Consider the following 20742-nt stretch of genomic DNA (forward strand, 5'->3'; position numbering starts at 1 on the left):
TAAAAAGATTTTATACACATTAACTCATAGATCAGACTCAAAACCCTGTAACAATAGAATAGAATAGCCCTAAATGGTCCCTCTGAGGGGAAATATTTGGTCTCCCAGCTGCTAAAAAAATCGAATCTAAATACCGACAGGAGGGTAAATCTTAGGTGTGTTCTTGCTGTGTCTTTCTAAATCCATTCTTTTGTTCTTTTTTTAAACACAGAAACAGTTTTGTTTACCTGTTTGTAGCCAAATGCTACAAACAGGTAAAAAAAAGAACGAAAGAAAGGAGGGTAAATGTAAGGAGTAAAAAACAAGAAAACATGTGGCAGAAATATTTTAACTATTCAAAGTATTCAAATTTTAAAAAATTGAATTTAGACACATTGAATAAATAAAATAAAAAATACAAAATTAAATGTCTGTTTGGAAAAAGATGGCAGAGCACATAGAAGGAATGACAACTACAGAAAAGTAATATGAGGTCTCGCCAAAAGAACTCTGTATCTTTAATCCCAATAATAACAATAACAACAACAACAACAACAACAACAATACTAATAATAACAACAATAATAATAATAATAATAACAATTATAAAGCACATTTCCTACACATAAACACTTCTTAAGTGAACTTGTAATACGGAATCCCATGATCCAGACAGAAATCCCATTCCTAGGGGATAGAGTGTCTTTTCCCATGTTACCATCTTTGTCTGCTGTTGGCATTTTCCATTTTAATTAATTAACCTGAAATTAGCTCATAAGATTAACAGACATTTCATTTACCAGAACAACTTTGGCCTTCAGAAATATATCCAACATCCTATGTTACTCACTCACTACATGATTTATAGCTTCCTATTGAAGGAAGCTGGGGCTGCAGTCTATCAGTGTTTCCTGTGTTCCCTTCAATATAAGCAGATGTTCAGTTTGGCTCTGAAGAAAAAAATCTTTTCAGCAGCTCAGTCAGACACTAAAGATCCTCCAGGTAAGTTTGAAACCTTTTGGAGCATTTTAATAATCATTTCTCTCCATGCAGTTTTCATCAGTACATAAATTATTTATTGTAGTTGTATGTGATTACAAGACGTTGCTCTGATATGCTGGGTCAACAGCTGTCGGTCACAGTTATTCTGACTCAGCAGTGATGAACACCAAACTGAAACGTGATGCCGGATGGCTCCTTCATAGTGCCGTAATTAAAGTGTAACGGATTACTGATTATTACCTGGCAGAAATTCTGTTGTGCATTAAGTAGCTCCTGTGTTTATGCATTTAATTATGAACAACACAGCTTTAGTCTTAGGTGCAAATGAGGCCTGCTCTTAACTCAGCAGTAACATGTTTTCAACGCTGATGAGGTACTTGGGCTTGTCGTAAACAAGGGTGACATCTCTGTAGAGGGCGGATAAGATAGCGAAGGCTGAATTTAGATTTGACATGAGCACAAAGGATGCAGCCAAGGCCACTAACAGGAATTCACAGATATGAGCCCAAACAGACAGGCTGTGAGACGCCCACGGGGAGACATATTTCACCAGGCTTGTTAGCATGTATGCGAGTGTGTCCTTCAGCATAAATGGCATGAAAAAAAAAGATTAAAAAAATTATAATAAATTATTACTACAATAATTGTATATATATATATATGTAAAAAGAGAGATTTGCCTGAATGTCACACAGATAAAAGAGAAAAATATAAACACAATTGCTGTGCATTCCTTTTCTTTGTGATTTGTATTTTTACATTTGTGAATAAAATCCATACTTTTCCCTGTTTCTGTCATTTTGTTTGCGGTGTCTGATGTGTCCATCAAAGAGCCTGGAGGAGAGGTGCAACCGGATCCTGAGGAACATGGAAGCCTCCCTGACAGCCCGGGATCGTGTGGGCATCCAGGACTTTGTCCTCCTGGACGCCTACACCAGTGAGAGAGCCTTCCTGGACAACCTGAGGAAACGCTTCCATGAGAATCTCATTTACGTGAGTCGTTTCCTGTGTTTTTCCTTTGCTGTGTTGGTTTTCGTCTCCATCCTCAGTCTTCACCCTCAACCTTCAGCCTTTCATGTCCCAATACGACTTCTGCTGAATGTGGCACCTTGTGTTGCTGAGATTGCAGCTGTCTGCAGAGCGAGTACTCACAAGGTTGCTGCCCCATGACAAGTGATTAACTTAACTTATTGCTGTTGATAGAGGACAAAACTAAATATAAGGAGAAGAATGATGCATGAATATCATTTCATGCCCTTTATGCATCAAGAAAAGTTGTGCTTGTCACCAAATGTGCACCAGCAGCAGAGCATGACTTCATGTCCTTGTCTTATCTTCAAAGACATACATTGGGACTCTGCTGGTGTCGGTGAACCCGTATAAAGAGTTAGACATCTACAGCAAGAAGCAAATGGACACCTACATGGGAGTTAACTTCTTCGAGCTTCCACCTCACATGTGAGTATGCTTTAATATGTGCAAGCAAATCAGTTTGGGAAGGTTTATGGATTTTCTATCCAACAGGAAAGAACATTGGAGAGTTATGAAAACGTATGATCCTCAGAGTAAAGTCTTTCATTTAAATGACAAAACATGGTTTCAGCTATGATGTTTATAGAAGGACAGTGTAAACAAACGTTGTTTATCCAAACAGTGGTGCCCCTAGAAAATTTTCCCATGGGGTGCCAGTGAATATTTTGGGGCGGCACACCAAACTGGGCAAAAGGGCTTTCATTCACTTTGCTCCTTCTGCATGGAAAAGGCTGCAGGAAACCTGGAAATTAACCGAGTTTATCTCCTTGAACACATTTAAAACAAGACTAAGAACCCTTGAGACAGATTCCCTGTGTTGTAACTGCCTTCGGTAACTTTGTACATAACATGTGTGTGTAACTGAAAATTTTTTAACTGTAACTTTTGCTGCCTTTTGGCCAGGACTCTCTTGAAAAGGAGGTTTTTAATCTCAATGGGACCTTCCTGGTTAAACAAAGAATAAATAAATAAATTAAAATGTATTGACTTTAATAACGTTCACCCCTGACCACCCCTTGGGGGCACCACTGTATCCAAAACCTGAATCTAATTTGTTTAAAAGGGAAGAATAAAACTTTTCAGTTAAAATGTTGGAGTGAGAAATAATTCATGTGAAACGTTTCAATGGAAGAACTTTAGTAAACAAACCCCAAAACCTTTGTTTGCTGGCCACCCTTTCTCCAACACAAAGACGATTGATTGTGGAAAAGAAAAAAGTGTTTTGCAAATGACTGAAATTTTCTCTCTTCTTTTAACTTGTAAACATAGCTACGCTTTGGCAGATAACGTCTTCCGCACCATGAAATCTGAGTTCAACAACCATTTCATCCTGATCTCTGGGGAAAGTGGGGCTGGAAAGACCGAAGCCTCCAAGAAAATCCTCCAGTTCTACGCTGTCAGCTGCCCGAGCACCAAAGTATTAAACAACGTCCGGGACAGGCTGCTACTCTCTAATCCAGTGCTTGAAGTTAGTGACAGTTTAGCTCTGGATTAAGGCTATATATTTAATTTGAAATCAGGTATTTTACTTGCATTTTTTGTTGAACCTCCAGGCTTTTGGAAATGCCAAAACCCTGAAGAATGATAACTCGAGCCGCTTTGGGAAATACATGGACATCCAGTTTGACCACCAGGTAGGAACGTGACTCTTAAACAGCAAATGTACATATATGTGTATGTGTTGTAAAACAGTGTAATTGTGGATCCAGAGTGGAGCTGTTGGTGGCCACATCCTCAGTTACCTGCTGGAGAAATCCCGTGTTGTCCATCAGAACCATGGCGAGAGAAACTTCCACATCTTCTACCAGCTGGTGGAAGGAGGAGAGGAAGAGCTTCTCCGCTGGCTCGGCCTGGAGAGAAACTGCAAGAACTACTGCTACCTAGTGCAAGTCAGGCGAACACAAGTCCTCAGATCCGATGAGTTTATCAATGAACTCCTTATTTAGAGGATTTTGCCTCGTTTTAGGGGGATTGTGCCAAAGTTAGCTCCATCAACGATAAACGTGACTGGAAGACGGTGAGGAAGGCCCTCTCTGTTATAGAGTTCAGTGAAAGTGAAACAGAGGTGAGGAACCATTTCAATCTTAATTCTAATCATGCATGATGGTCATTTTGATTCATCGATATTTATTTCTCTTGACTCAATGCAGAATTTATTTGGAATAATTGCCAGCGTACTGCACATGGGGAACATAAAGTTTGAAGCCGATGCTCGAGGATACGCCACTCTCAACAACAACCAGGAGATGCACTGGGTGTCAAAGGTGAAACTCAGTCAGACTTAACTTTGTCCAAACACAGCAGCTTCCGAATTAACATTTCTGTTCATTCCTTGTGCTGGTCGTGCAGTTGTTGGGGATTCCTAATCAGGTGCTACAACAGGGCTTAACTCACAGAAAGATAGAAGCCAAATCAGAGGAGGTGAAACATCCAAACCTCCAAAATCATTGAACTTTGTATTTGCTGCTGATTTGAAATAAAAGGACTACATTGTTCTGATGTTAAAGGTGCTCAGTCCCTTCTCTGTGGACCATGCAGTGTATGCCAGGGACGCCCTTGCCAAAGCCATCTATGGACGTACTTTCAACTGGGTGGTCAATAAGATAAATGAATCATTGGCTAACAAGGTGAGCAATCATTTTATCCTAAAACCTAAATCCTTAAAGCTAAGGTTCACTGAGAAACATATAATTCATGTAATACTTGTTCGTTTTGGAATACAACTGATCACTCTGAGTTTCACATGCAGGCTGCAAGCGAAAGTAATCTTCTACCCCTTACACCAGCTGCTGAAAATAGACGTGTGTCACACTGTAAATGAGCATTCGTGGACTCACCCATCTTGGGTGTAACAGGGAAGGCTCTGTTAATTTTTGCAGCCAGGAGAGAGTAGAGCGTGTCGTGACTAGTAGAAGCTAACCAGTAGCATTAGCAACTCCACCACAAGGCAGAATTCCTTCAGGCTTGTGTTATTTGTTTAGATAAAACTGATCCAGAGTCTGTGGAAGAGTTTCAGTTCGATTCAGTTTATTTATTTAGCACCAAATAACAACAAAAGTCACCTCAAGCCACTTCACAAAGTAAAGATTCCAATTGAATTCAGTTCATTATACCAATTACCGGTAGTTTCCTATTTGAAGCCCACATTACATTGAGTTCTTTGGCCGTCCTAGACAAATCTGTGCCACCTCTCTAGAGTTCTCACAGTGTGACATGAGCAGTAGTGTGACAGCCAAAAACAGTGTGGTCCAGGCTTAAGGAAACCAAGCAGATTGCATTGAGTCACTGACTTGTTGTGTCAGTAACTTTAAAGCAAACCCTGTACTAAGCAAGCATGTAGCAACAGTGGAGAGGAAAAAGCCCTTTTATCAAGAAAAAAAACCTCCAACAGAACCTGGCTCAGTATTAGCGGCCATCTGCTGCAACTCATGCTGATGTCCATGTGTTGCTTTTGGCCAATCAGAGGCAAGATTTTTGAAAATCATGAATATTAATGAGTGAGACTCCAAATCCTGCCTTTTTCTTCCCTCCACTCCTCCTGAAACAAGAGCGCCAGAGCTTTTTGTCCCCCCCACAGAAAATGACACAATGCATTCATTCATTGTAGAGACCACAGCAAATTTATTAAAATAATGAATGCTTGCCTCCTTTAAATCTCTGTGTTAAATGTAGGATTCCTCCAGGGAGACAGTAATCGGATTACTGGACATCTATGGGTTTGAGGTTTTTAACGTGAACAGGTGAGATGTTACACTTTTAAATTTCAATTCTCCGAGATATAAGCTGAGATCTTCATGTGTGTTTCAGCTTTGAACAGTTTTGCATCAACTACTGCAACGAAAAGCTGCAGCAGCTTTTCATCCAGCTGACCCTCAAATCAGAGCAGGAGGAGTACGAAATGGAAGGGATTGAAGTAATAACACACTCTAACCTGTTGTATTTGTGAACAATGACATATGAACCACTGTAGTCACTCTCATTTTTATTTTATCAATAGTGGGAACCAGTGCCATATTTCAACAACAAGATCATCTGTGATCTTGTGGAAGAAAAACACAGAGGAATCATCTCTTTGTTGGTTAGGATTTAAATCAATGATCCAATGGAAAGATGATGCTTGGATAGCTGATGATTTCATCCTTGTAGGATGAGGAATGTTTGCGCCCCGGTGAAGCCACAGATCTTACCTTTCTGGAAAAGATGGAGGAAAAAATTGGTGGCCATCCTCATTTTGTCACGTGAGTGTTTACACTTTAGCTTCCCAGGAAACACAAAACAGAAATCAGACTAACTTGGGGAAGGAAGATCCACTTCAAAGGGAGCGAGAGGATGGACTCAACCTGGGTGTCGGTTGTCAGGCTGGAGGGTAGGAAAAGGTTTTCCTGAGGAGCAGTGTGCGGGGGGGGGGGGGGGGGGGGGGGTGGGATCAGAAGAACCCACCATCAGAAATAGTAGAAAATATAACATAATGTTCTGCTTTAGACATAAACTTGCGGGCAAAGAAACAAGAAAGAGCCTGGACAGAGGAGACTTCCGCCTGTTGCACTACGCTGGAGAGGTTACATACTGTGTTGTCGGTAAGACAGCTACTAAACTTGTGAGATGTGAAAATTAAATTTCTATACAGTATTTAATGAAGATGTTTTTTATTCAGGATTCTTGGACAAAAACAATGATCTGTTGTATCGAAATGGAAAAGAGGTGATTTAAAAGTTTGATTCTAAGACTTCTAAGTGAGAAATAACATATTTCTATGTACATCGATGCATGAGCTGTATTTACTGTACCTAATCCATTTCCAGAGGTGACCAAGTCACTGCTTTGCGAGTCACAAGTAAGTCACAAGTCTTTCCAGTCAAGTCTTGAGTCAAGTGCAAGTCAAACACAACCAAGTCCAAGTTGAGTCCAAAGTCAATGATCTGGAAGTCCATGTCAAGTCCAAGTCCTTAACTTTGAATTTTCAAGTCATAATCAAGTCATCTGTCCAACTTCAATTTAATGACAATGATAATAAATAAAATCCAGAAATAAAGCTTCTTAAAGCTTCATTTATTTGCTCAAACAAGCAGAAAGTGCAACTGAAACTGATTATAAACAAAGTTCTGATGCATTTAGCAGAACAAGATCAAACCCAGAACGAAGAATTTGATTTATGAGTTTTGTCCATGTTGTGCCACTTTTGTGCTAAAATATCAAATATGTTCAAATCATCATCAAGTCAACAGATGCAAGTCGATTCAAGTCACAAGTCATTGGCGTTCAAGTCCGAGTCAAGTCGTAAGTCTTTATAGATTTTATCAAGTCAAGTCAGAAGTCATTAAAATAATGACTCAAGTCCGACTCGAGTCCAAATCACGTGACTCGAGTCCACACATCTGTCCATTTCTAATGTTCTTGTAAAATCAAACACAGCTGAACTGAAAGTTTGGTTTTGTACATATAGATGGATGCAAATTATTCTACATACAGCGGGTATGGAAAGTTTTCAGACCCCTGTCAATTTTTGACTCTTTGTTATATTGGAGCCATCTGCTATAATCAGTTGAATGATTTTTCCCTCCATTTTTTCCATTAATGTACACAGCACCCACCATTGACAGAAAAACACAGAATTGTAGAAATTTCTGCAGATTTATCAAAAACAGAAAATTGAAATATCACATGTTCATAAGTATTCAGACCCTTTGCTCAGTACTTAGTAGAAACACCCCTTTGAGCTAATACAGCCATGAGTCTTCTTGGTAAAGATGCAACTGTCATGGTGCAGTGTAGATGGTGGTGGACCCATGTGTGGTGGAGCTGGACCAGGATGCAGAAATGCCAGATCAGGTAAAAAAAGGATTTAATGAATGATAGCAGGTAGGATGATACAACAGGAGCACCGTAACAGGGTGAAAACCCAACAACGATCTGACAAAGGATAAGTGCAAAACGGGGTATAAATACACACGGATAATCAGAAACACATGGGTAGGATAACAAGGGGCAGGCGAGTCCAATAATCGACTAATTAGGGGTAAACGAGACCAAGAGTCAGAGGGGTTGAAGCAGATCCTGACAGCAGCAAGCTTCTTACACCTGGATTTGGGGATCCTCTACCATTCCTCCTTGCAGATCCTCTCCAGTTCTGTCAGGTTGGATGGTGAACGATGGTCGACAGCCATATTTAGGTCTCTCCAGAGCAGAGGCGTGGACTCGAGTCACATGACTTGGTCTTGAGTCAGACTCGAGTCATTATTTTAGTTACTTCTGACTTGACTTGATAAAATCTATAAAGACTGACAACTTGACTTGGACTTGAACGCCAATGACGTGTGACTTGAATCGACTTGCATCTATTGACTTGATGATGACTTGAGCATATTTGATATTTTAGCACAAAAGTGGCACGACATGGACAAAAATCATAAATCGTTCTTCATTCTGGGTTTATCTTGTACTGCTAAATGCATCAGCACTTTGTTTATAATCAAGTTTAGTTGCACTTTCTGCTTGTTTGAGCAAACAAATGAAGCTTTAAGAAGCTTTATTTCTGGATGTTATTTATTATCATTGTCATTAAATTGAAGTTTGACAGATGACTCGATTATGACTTGAAAATTCAAAGTTATGGACTTTGAATTGACTTCGACTTCCAGATCATTGAGTTTAGACTTGACTTGGACTTGGTTGTCCTTGACTTGGACTTGACTGGAAAGACTTGTGACTTACTTGTGACTTGCAAAGCAGTGACTTGATCACACCTCTGCTCCATAGATACTTGGGGTTAGGTCAGGGCTCTAGCTGGGCCATTCAAGAACAGTCACAGAGTTGCTGTGAAGCCACTCCTTTGTTATTTTAGCTGTGTGCTTTAGAGTCATTGTCATGCAGGAAGGTAAACCTTCAGCCCAGTCTGAGGTCCTGAGCACTCTGGAGAAGGTTCTTTTCCAGGATTTCCCTGTAAATGGCCACATTCATCATTCCCTCGATTGTAACCAGTCATCTTGTCTTTGCAGCTGAAAATCCCCCCCACAGCATGATGCTGCCACCGCCATGCTTCACTGTGGGGACTGTATTGGGCAAGTGATGAGCAGCGCCCTGTTTTCTCCACACATACTGCTTAGAATTAATGCCAAACAGTCCTATCTTGGTCAAGTTAGACCAGATAATCTTCTTTCTCACTATCTTTGGGTTCCTCGGGTTTCTTTTAGCAAACTCCATGCAGGGTTTCATGTGTCTTGCACTGAGGAGAGTCTTCCGACAGGCCCCTCTGCCATAAAGCCCTGACTGGTGGAATGCTGCAGTGATGATTGACCTTCTACCACTTTCTCCCATCTCCTGATAGCTCTCTGATCAGCCACAGTGATCTTTGGTTTCTTCTTTACCTCTTGGTTTGGGCGGATCTCAGTAGCCTCCCTCTGCCTACGAGCGAGGGGACGAGCGCTGACTGTTGTCTGTGCTTGTGCACCAAACTGCAGTTCCCTCTACCCATCCTTTTTTGGCGACCTTGGATGGAGTGTTGGTTGGAGAGCGCTCCTTCTGGTGACTCCCTTGTTCTAGTGGGTGACTTTAACGCTCACATGGACTCAGTGAGACCTGGAGAGGTGTGGTTGGGAGGAATCGCCCTTCTGATTTGAATTGGTGCTGTGTTTCGTTATTGGACTTCTGTGCTCGTTATTGATTGTCCATAATGAACACCATGTTCAGACATAAAGGTGTCCATATGTTCTCTTGGCACCAGGATACCTTAGGCCGTAGCTCGATGATCGACTTTGTTGTTGTTTCGTCTGATCTGCAGCCGCATGTCTTGGACACTCAGGTGAAGAGAGGGGTGGAGCTGTCAACTGACCACTACCTGGTGGTGAGTTGGATCAGATGGTGGGGGAGGACGCTGGTCAGACCTAGCAGGGCCAAACGTATAGTGAGGGTCTACTGGGAACGTCCTGTCAGAAGGAGGTTCAATTCCCACCTCCAACAGAACTTACAAAATATTCCGGGGAGGCGGGGAACATTGAGTCCAAATGGGCCCTGTTCTGTGCCTTCATTGTTTAGGTGGCTGACCAGAGCTGTGGCTACAGAGTCGTTGGTGGCTGTCGTAGCGGCAACCCCAGGACCCGCTGGTGGACACTGGCAGTTAGGGATGCTGTCAAGCTGAAGAAAGAGACCTATCAGGTCTTTTTGGAACGTAATGCGCACATGGCAAGTTTTTACCCCCCGTGAGGTGGAAAATATCAAACTGGTCAGATATTCCTCAGCGTGAAGCTGGAAGACTCAGTGAAAATTAGGCGCACACAGCGAAGTATTTGCTGAGCAAACGGTCATTCAAGGCCGTTTGCTCAGCAGTCTGCTCTCGTGTGCGGCAAGCTTTAGAGTCACAGTTTTAGTTCTTAATGTAATAATTTCAAGTCATGCTGAAAATTTCAGAGATGGATTTCAGTTTTACCACAACCCATCACTAAAGCACACCACAGAAACACTAATCACAAGTAGTTTACAAGTTTTTGTGTGCATGTTTTAAATGCTCCAGGAAAAAATTCACAATAACAGAAGCTTTTCCAAACAAACCCATGTCCCTGATGTGTTTAAAATCCCTCTCTGCTTCTGTGACTCCTTCATTTCATCAGCATCAGGAACTGTAATGTACAGGTATATCTGACCTGGATGGACTCACTCACAACTTCTCTGTTCCTCTAAAAGGTCATGAGACAGTCCAAGAATGGCATCATCAAAAACTGCTTCCCCTCTTCTGAACCAGAAAGCAAAAAGAGACCTGAAACTGTAAGGAACAACTCAGATCATAACACCTCCTTCGTGAAAAATACATAATTACTCACACATTTCATATATTCTTCTGAGGTGGTGACTCAGTTTAAGAACAGCTTGGCAGGACTGACTGAAATCCTGATGTCCAAAGAACCCTGGTACGTCCGCTGCATCAAACCCAACGAGTCCAAGCAGTCAGGTGAGACCTTCTAAACTCCGCAGCTCATACCTGACTGTGTGTCTCCCTGAACGTGACGGGAGTGCTGCGGTGCGTCCTGCAGGACAATTCGATGATGTGCTGGTGAGACATCAGGTGAAATATCTTGGGCTGATGGAGCACCTGAGAGTCAGACGAGCTGGTTTTGCATATCGCCGCAAATATGAGCTCTTTCTCCAGAGGTGAGTTGAATAAGTCATTTTTACTCTCAAAATGTTTTATTTTATTTGGCCTGCATTTTTAAATCATGTTGCCTTTGTGTGTTTAGGTACAAGGCTCTGTGTCCAGACACCTGGCCAAACTGGAAAGGTACTCCAGCAGAAGGTGTGCTGTGCCTCGTTAAACACCTGGGCTACAAATCTGATGAGTACAAGATGGGAAGGTAGGGAGCTTCATGTGGAAGTAAAGTTAAACTTACTATTTTTATTTTACCCGAGTTCTTTTTATCGCAAGGACAAAGATTTTCATCCGCCACCCGAGAACTCTGTTTGCCACAGAGGATGCCTTTCAGATCTGCAAACATAAGCTAGGTGAGATGAGGCTCAGTGACTTCAGCTGCAGGACAAATATATAGAATAAAATTCCTATCTGTGCTTATAGCAACAAGGATTCAGGCCAAATACAAAGGCTACAGGGTGAAAGAGGACTACCTGAAACAGAAAGAGGCCGGTGAGGCGTGATTATAAATATATTTTTAATACAACTGAGTTCAAGGACAAATATGAAATTTAATTAAACTGTCTGGATCCATTAAAACAGCCACAAAGATCGAGACCTGTTGGAGAGGTCTGATGGCGAGGAAGGAGCGTGAGAGGAGAGCTTGGGCTGTGAAGGTCATCAAGAGGTCAGTGTGATAGAAACCATGTCTGTAATGATGAAGGCCTGAAGGTGACCAGCAAGGACTTGTGTCAGGTTCATTAAAGGTTTCATGACCAGAAATCAACCAGCCTGCATCGACAACAGTGAATACCTGGCCTATGTGAGGCAGAGCTACCTCACACGGCTGAAGGAAACCCTTCCCAAAACGGTCCTGGAGAAGGACTGCTGGCTCACCCCGCCTCCTGTCATGAGGGAGGTGAGTGACTTAGCTGCTCCACATCCAAATAGCTCAATGCAATGGGTCTGATATTTAAAGAGCAAGCTCACTGAGAAATCCTTTCTTACTTGCTACTTTAGAACTATGATCAGTCACTCTAAGTTAAAGGTGTGATTCACTTGTTTAATCAATACATTTGCAGTGGTCTCTGGTATGAATGAATGCCTTACAAGCAGTACCTGGAACAAAAAAAGCCCAGAAAAGTTTGAATCAGCACCGACAAGTCTGCTGCTTCAGAGAGTGGCATAGGCACGGCAGGATCTGGAGTTATTTTTCCTGATATTTGGACATCTAGCTCGGATTGGATAACAGTAACAGGATTCTACTACTGACTTGGAACATGGATTTTTTTATCCCCACACATAACACAAGCCTGGAGGAGTTTATCTGTGTAGTGACGTTGCTAATGCTAAAGGTTAGCTTCTACTAGTCAGGCTGTTGTCTGCTGATTCCTGGACATTATACTAACAACAGCCTTCACCGTTGTGAGTTAAGATGGGTGAGTCTATGCATGCTAAGTGACAGTGTGACATTGATCTGTCATGCTTTTCCAATCCGTGAGTTTCACTGTCTATTTTTTATCAGAAGCAAACGCAGGAGATGGGTGTAGGAAACTATTTTCAAGTTCAGCCTGCATGAAAAACTCAGAATGACAGATTATAATCAGACATAATCATTAAAAATAGTTTCAGAGTTCCACACCTTTGCAGGCTAAATGTGAAAATAGTATTTTACCCCTATTTCCTGCATTAGCTGCTGAAAGAGAATAGACGAGGAAACGCTCGGGTCAGAAAAAGCCACGTAGATCTTCGTCACACTGAAAATCATGGACACACCCATCTTGGCTTGTGACCAGGGAAGGCTGTGTTGACTTTTGCAGCCAAGAGAGAGCGGGAGTATTTTGGCACAACATGGCAGAACTAATTTAAGCTTGTGTTATGTGTGGGGATAAAACATCAACGATGCAGAGCAAACGGAGACCGTGGAAGAGTCACGTTGCTGTTAGCCAGTCAGAGGCAAGATGCCAGAACATCAGGAATGATAGCGATTGAAGCCATTCACACCGAATGTGGAACAGATTCCATATGGCTTTTGCGTGGATCGAAAAACCATTGAGTCCAATCAGAGCATTCACACCAGCTGCTTTGCTGTGCGAATCCAGATTCGGAACTCCGGAATAATGCCACAAGTTGTCTATTTTTTCCAGATGCCACATGCAGATTGTTATGAAGTTAAAGAAAGAAATTGCATGAGCCAGACAGGAAATTAGAATGTGCCATTGAAGTGCATCAGGGGGCAGTTCACAGTTTATGAAAGTTATTATATTTTTAATCTGTTGGTGTTTTTGTAGTGTTCCCAGCTCTTGCACAAGATCTACAGTCGCCAACTAGTGAGGAAGTATGTCCGCGGGATTGCTCCTCAAAGGAGATCTCAGGTACAGTTCAATATGTTTGTAACAAATATTACATGAAATCTACAAATAACATCAAAATCATGTTTACTCTACATTCTCTTAATTTCAAGAACCCATGAAATGCTCATCTATAGAATTCAGTGATTAATAGGGATGTCCAATATTATCAGCTGATATTGGCCTTAAAATGTAATATTGCAAAATATTGGTATCGGTTTTTACTCCTTAGTGACCCAACATTTGTACCATGAACATATTATACATCAAACTCTTCGGCTTCATCTCTTCTCTCTCAAAATACAAAAATAGGACATATCTGAGGTTTAGTTTTAGAGATATTTAGTTTTTTTTGGCACAACTTGTGAATAATTATGAAATTGCCCTGTATAAAGAATCTGCTGTCCTTAGATGTAGCTGTGTGTAGCCAGCTAGCGATGCAACTAAAACAAGAACCAGAATCTTCACCCATGGCTTCCTGTTTTAACGAAGATCTTTAGAAATGTTTTGTCACTACAATATACGGAAACAGAAAAAAATAAATTACTGACAAACACATCTTAGCGTTGCACTTAGCAATTAGCCTACCTTAGCATGTGTGCGCTCACACTGCTTACATTTTATGAACTAAGTAACTTTAACACATGCTCAAACATTCCCTGAACACATTGATGGCTACAAAGACATGTTCTCCAAGGTACAAACGTATAAAGCAAGATTACCGTGTTAGTGAGCCATTTAATGTTCTATTTGCGTCATTAACGAAACAATGGGGAGGGAAGAAAACAGAAACCACTTCTGTGATATGTTTGAGTTGAGAGTGTTCCCCCTATTGCGTTTCACATAGACAATACAACAAAGATTTTTTGTAACAGCAATGTCTCACTTGGATCCGTTTTCAAATCCTACAACATTTTTACTTTTATCATTAATTTACCTGTGCTATGTATTAATTTATCAATCAAACTTTTTACAGTCATGAACTTAATCTGAATGAACTTATCTGAGGCGTCACAGAGCCTTAGTCAGGCTTATCTCAGGGAAAAAGTCATTCAGCTGCTGTTGGAGATTAATTAAACAGGATATTTTTTCCTATTGCATACGTAAATTGTAGTTTAAATTTTGTACGGATAATGTTTAACCCTCCCACTGTCCAAATGGGTGACCCCGTGAGGGAAGTTGACCATTGAGCAGGATTGATCCCTTGTGGTCTACGTGGCAGGGGTGAGGTGGTGATCACTCCCCATCCCTGCCACATGGACCCAAGGGATAAACCATCAACCCTGCTCCATGGTCAACTTTCCTCAAATAGGACAGGGTGGGGGGTGGGGTGGGGGGGTGGGGGGGTTTGGGGGGGGGGGGGGGGGGGGGTAAAGCTTAAACACTACAGACCGGTCACCTTGACCTCCCATCTGATAAAGACTATGGAGGGACTCATCCTCACCCATCTACGTTCAGTGGCTAGCCCGAAAATAGACCCACTGCAATTTGCATATGAGTCAAACATGTAGGTAGAGAATGCCCTCATCTACCTGCAGCACCGGGCGCTGACTCATCTCAAGATGCAAAAAAGCACAGTAAGAATCGTGTTCTTCAACTTCAAGTGCTTTCAACGCCATCCAGCCGTGCCTACTGTAGCAGAAGATTAGGGGGGCAGTAGTGGACGAAAATTTGACTACATGGACCATCAACTTCCTCATCAACTGTGTGTCTGAGGGGAATGACCAGAAGTACAGATAAGCCACCATGGACTTTGTTGACTGGTGTGAGTGTAACCATCTTTGCTTGAACACCAGTAAAACAAAAGGAAATGGTGATTGGCTTCCAGAGAACCACTCCCCCTCACTCACCAGTAAACCAGGGAGTGGACACTGAGGTGGTGGAAACATATGAGTGTCTAGGTGTTCACCTCAACAGCAAACTGAACTGGTCCAACAACACAGATGCTCTGTATAAGGGCCAAAGCCACCTTCACCTCTAGAGGAGGCTGACGATAATCCAAAAATCCAAAAAGGGCATGAAGCCAAGCCTATCATCAAACCCTGGGGGGGGGGGGGGGGGGGGGGGGGGGGGGTTAAAAAAAAGCTCACTTTTAGCAAAAACCTAGAGACCTAGTGGGGGGACAAAACAACACTCACTAACAACAATGGACCGACAAACTCTGAGACACAGACGGGGTTATATACACAGGGGCTGGGTGATAGGAGACGAGGAGCATGTGCGTGGGGAATTGGGCACAGGTGAAACTAATGAACTGAGGGAAGAAGTAGAAAAAGGCAGGGGAGAAACCCCATATCTTAATCCTATAAACCAAAGCTATTAAAATAACCCAAACTTAACTTAAACACTGTAGAACCAAAGACACAGGGAAATCTAAAAATAAGTAAACAAATGATCTAAAGTGGGGAAGGGAACACACACACTAAAGGAGACTAAAGAACTGAAATTCTAAACCTATAGAAAACTTCAGGGGGGAGACTAACATGAGGGAAACCTGGAGGGAGCTGGGGACAAAAAGGGCTGGGGACTACAAGGACGCAGAACACAAGGGGACACCTCAGGGCAACCTGGAGAGGGCTGGGGATCACAGGGACACAGAACATGACAGAGGTCCTTCAGATTTAATTCCCATCTGCTAAAATCCTTTAATCCTTTTATCACTCAATTTTTATTCGTGGTTTTTAGTGGTTGAAGGTTACAATACTAGCTTACTGCCTATGAGTATATACAGTACATGTACCTTTGTCATAATTTCTTTTTCAGATTTTTCTTTTAAGTGTTGGAAATGCTGTAACAAGTGCATTTCCCCACTGTGGGATCAATAAAGTCTATTCTATTCTATTCTATTCTATTAAGCATTCATGATGTTTAAGCACATGTGATGTTAGCTACCTAAATGATTTATGTTTTCCTTTTTTATTAGGTGGGACCCACATATATCGGTATCATAAATTAGTAGTTAGACAATATCAGATATCGGTTAAAAAAACCAATATGGATCATGCTTAATGATCAATCATATGTTTGATGTTGTAACCAACGTTTTAAGGATGATGGTGAAGAACATGAATACTGTAAATCCTCTAATACAGGCCTGGGTCTGTATTTGACTCAAACTCATCAAGCTCCAGGCCTTTATTGGAAGGAGGACCAGAATTAGAGGCAGGCCTCAATTTCTATTTGAGCAAAATGAACTAATGGTTCGCTGGAGTTTTTGACAATTAAAATTGTGCCCACATTTTCAAAGTTAAACACATTTATTTTAACAACGGTAGTTTCTGCTTCAGCCCTCTCCCCCCTCCCCCTGCGCAGCGGCCGCAAACTCACTGATGCGCCTGCAGCCTCTCGGAGTTTCTGCTGCTCTAAACATTAAAATAATTATTTCATTTTCTGTTCCTCCCTTCTGATTACCTTCAATGGTGTCTGTTTGTTGCAACCAGCAGGTACAAAAACTAACTTGTTTTTATTTGACTATTTTTCTGTCCTGTCTGTTTATTATCTTCCTGCATCTCCTCTCAATCCTAAAGAGAAACTGCTACCCAGGATCATATATATTCACCTTATGAGTTACCTTTGAACTGCAGTTCTAAAAGATCTACCGACCGCAAAAACAGCGGAGTGCTCGCTGCTTGGTGGCCGCATCAGTGATCAGTGCGTCACCGGAGGACAAGGTGATGCGCCCCGATCCACAGCAGCGAAACGCTTCAGGCGCAAATAAAAGACAGAAAACATTAAAGGAAATGTGCCGACATGAACGATCGCGTGTCAGTACTGACGCTCTGGCACAGCGCGTTGCCCCCCCCCCCCCCCCCCCCATGCGCAGGAGTTTGTCACCTGCTGACAGCAGGCTGCTGTCTTTTCCGAGGGCTGCATCTTGCCGGTCATTATCACGTGACAGCGACTAGTCGGTGACAGGCATAAAACGTCACTATAGAGCGGTGAAGTCGACTAGTGACTAGTTCATACAACCCCTGCTACTGCTCCCCAGAGTGTTCTGCAGCATAATCAGCACGTTCTCTTTGAACTTGATATCAAATTTTCGCCTCCTCTTTGTCTCTGCACGGTTAAAGCTACCCTCGCGGTCTATCACTGGCAAATCAAAAGTGAGACGGATGACACAACCGCCCCCGTACTTGCTTGTTACCACATTCCACCCAGCCACAATAAGAAACCGGCCATTATTCACCTCCGCCGACTCCGACACCGGCCAACATATGATACCCGGCAGTTAATTGAATACAGGCTAATATTAGAGGATTTACGGCAACAGAGACTTTAGTCTACTAAAGAGAAGTTTTATGAATGCAAAGTATAATGAATTTACATCCACTTTGCAGATGTTTTACACAATCTAAAAATGATGTGATAAAATTAGATATTGTTGGGATGTGTCTTTATGATGTGCATTAGTACTTAATGTTCTTTGTGAAGTGAAAAAATAACATACTTAGTAAAATCTTCCTTCTTTAGCTCCAGATGAAAGTTCAGACGAGCTCCATGTTCAAAGGGAAAAAAGAAAACTACACCTTCAGCGTGGGCCGACCGTTTGTGGACACTAGGATCGGTAGGACGCTACTTGTTATTTTCCTCTTATATCAGACGTTACAAATACTAGTGCATATAAAATTGTTTATTTAGTGCTCCATTGTTAATTTAATACTTTTTAAAAATATTTTGTGAAGCTTTAGAAGACATAAACATCAAGGTCCTTCAGCTGATCCGACACGAACACATCAAGGTGAACAAACACCTCAGATCAGGTTGTATCTCTGTTTTCATCTTATCTATCCTTTTTCCCAAGATTTCCTTTAGTCAGGATATCAAGAATGAAATTACAACCATGACTCTTTATTAAAACCCTAATTATAAAAGTATGCATTCTGTGTGGATGTTTTTCCTCAACAGTACAGTGTGCCAGTGGTGAAATACGACAGGAACGGCTTCAGGCCTCGCCTTCGGCAGCTCATCTTCACCCAAGAAGCCGCCTACCTGATCGAAGAGGCAAAAATCAAGCAGAGAATCGATTACGCCTCTCTAAGAGGTAGCACGTGACACAAACAGTTGGAACAAAGGCTCCCCCTAGTGGTTGGTTCAATTTAGGTTTTAAGCCCCACCCACTCTATGTAATCAGATGGGGCAATATCCTGATTTAGAAATAAAAATACATCTCTGATAGTGTTTTTTTCAGTGCCTACGTTTGTCGATCTCCAGCATTTATCTGTGTTGAATAATTTCCTAAAACCCCAAAATTATGTCAGCCTAGAGATGTTTGATTTGTTTCTTAATGACAACATAACTCCCCCATGAATGGGATCTCATGGTTTCTATTTTCAGCAACAGAAGAAACCAGAGATACTTGTTATTTTTAATATGTCTGTAGTTTTCATTATAACCTTCTCCTCATTCTGCTTTTTCTACCAATGATGCCTTCTCCCATGACCCATTGATTACCATTTTCTTATAAATTTTCTTTTTTCCCTGTTCTCACATTTTTTAAATCAGAAATCTTTACTTTTCCCATTTTCACGATTTTTTAAATCATTTTATTTTTGTTCTTGAGAGACATTATATAAATCATTGTTATGTCTTCTTCTTTGTTGTCTTCCAGTTTTGTGCCCTGGATTAGGATTAGGATCAGGTGGTTCTCTCAGCTGCTTAGTTTATAGATGCTTAAACATATGCACATCATTGGTTCATTGTTGGTTTTAAAGGTAACTTCTACTCTAGGTGTGTCTGTGAGCAACCTAAGTGACAACTTCCTCATCTTTCATGTTACCTGTGATGATATCAAACAAAAGGTAGATGTACTTACACACCTGAGCTGACTAAATAAGATGCACATGATTGGTTTACTTATTAAACTAGTGAATAGCTGCAGTATTTTAGTGATCCGTTTGCTGTAACCTTTTCAGGGGGATCTGGTTCTGCAGTGCGACTACCTGTATGAAGCTCTGACTAAACTGAGTGTTGTTGCTGACAAGCAGAGCTGCGTCAAAGTGGTCCAGGGGAGGTACAAAATCTGGACTACTGGAGCCAACATTCAATACTATTACAGCTCAATGTAAATATGTGTTTTTAACGTTTTTTAATTCAGTGTGAGATTTGACATCCAGCCTGGCAGAGAAGGGTTTGTGGACTTCAAAAGTGGTCAGGAGTCCATGGTCTACAGGGCAAAGAATGGCCACTTGATGGTGGTGAGTGTGGAGTTTATGTAAAGGTGGTTTATTTTTCAAGACATGATTGAGCTCTGTGTGTTTTCTAGGAATCAACGAGAGTCAAGTCCAGATGAAGAATATGCAGGATCACATGGTGCTCGTAGTGGTCCTGAGTCAGCAGCCATGCTACACAGCTCACCACCTGTTTTCAAAATTTTACATCAGCTGACTTTTTTTAAGTTTGCATCTTTAGATTAATGTCAGAGTTTATCTGTTGATGTACAGATCCTGCCAATAAATGTAGTTATAAAACTTGTTCATGTAGATGATGTTTGGGTGTAAATCACCTCTGAAGTAACTGATCCTAGAACAGAATCAACTAAAAACTGAAGATTTTTTGTTTTTAATGTTCAGTAAAATGATAACATATTTCTGAAGCCATGACTGCAACATTTATTAGGGCTTAACATTGCCACACCTTTATATGGAAGCTGCGTTTTGAGTTTTTATCTTTATGAACATTTTCAGAGTTTATTAAAGCAAAAACTAAAATTAGAACATCGTCTTTATTTAGCAGCTTCCCCTGCTGGACGTCGGTGGAACTTACCGACGAGTTTAGTTAAAATCTAATTCTTGAAATGTTTTGCTTTGCAGCTTCATCAAAGAAAATCTGCAAAGCTGTCGTCTCATTTAAATCAGGGTCATATTTTTAAAAGATTTTTGTGATTTAGCTTTTAGATTTATCTGCATGCTTCAAATTATGGTTCTTTACCTTTTCCTCATGTTTTCCTTAATACACCATTTAATGTCTTTTTAATCCCAATACAAAAAACAAATGGCTTGTTAAGTTTAGCGCGTACTGAAAAAAATAATTTTAATGTCATAAAGAAACCATGTATTGTATTATTGTTGATTTATTTCAGTTTACAATAAAATTATTCTTTAAACACTTAAAATATATCATTTGGTTCTTAATTTGTCTTTCTTGAATGAATTTAAGGTTCAATATTTCCACATTGTTTTCTTGATGTAAAGATAAAGAGGAAATTATGTGGATTTCATGGAAATTAAACATTTGTCACAGATTAGAGTTTGACACGTAAGCTGA

The 20742-nt window shown here is 41.1% G+C and overlaps 1 protein-coding gene across 1 annotated transcript; it reads left to right on the forward strand.

Annotated features, from left to right (window-relative positions):
• Positions 1 to 897: 897 nt before the first annotated feature.
• Positions 898 to 20559, forward strand: myo1hb (myosin IHb). Its single transcript, XM_015941673.3, has 32 exons — positions 898 to 981; positions 1813 to 1974; positions 2324 to 2439; positions 3283 to 3481; positions 3567 to 3647; positions 3723 to 3902; positions 3980 to 4078; positions 4164 to 4277; positions 4363 to 4434; positions 4521 to 4640; positions 5686 to 5753; positions 5821 to 5926; positions 6011 to 6091; positions 6160 to 6251; positions 6496 to 6590; positions 6668 to 6714; positions 10690 to 10770; positions 10849 to 10954; positions 11037 to 11154; positions 11241 to 11354; positions 11426 to 11502; positions 11573 to 11641; positions 11732 to 11816; positions 11885 to 12047; positions 13420 to 13503; positions 17950 to 18043; positions 18162 to 18217; positions 18385 to 18520; positions 19207 to 19277; positions 19392 to 19489; positions 19574 to 19673; positions 19742 to 20559. Exons 2-32 carry the CDS (start codon positions 1849 to 1851, stop codon positions 19766 to 19768), a joined length of 3075 nt encoding a protein of 1024 aa, XP_015797159.3. The 5' UTR covers positions 898 to 981; positions 1813 to 1848; the 3' UTR covers positions 19769 to 20559.
• The last annotated feature ends 183 nt before the right edge of the window (positions 20560 to 20742 follow it).

Source organism: Nothobranchius furzeri, chromosome 6 (genome assembly GCF_043380555.1).
Source record: "Nothobranchius furzeri strain GRZ-AD chromosome 6, NfurGRZ-RIMD1, whole genome shotgun sequence".
NCBI lineage: Eukaryota > Metazoa > Chordata > Actinopteri > Cyprinodontiformes > Nothobranchiidae > Nothobranchius > Nothobranchius furzeri.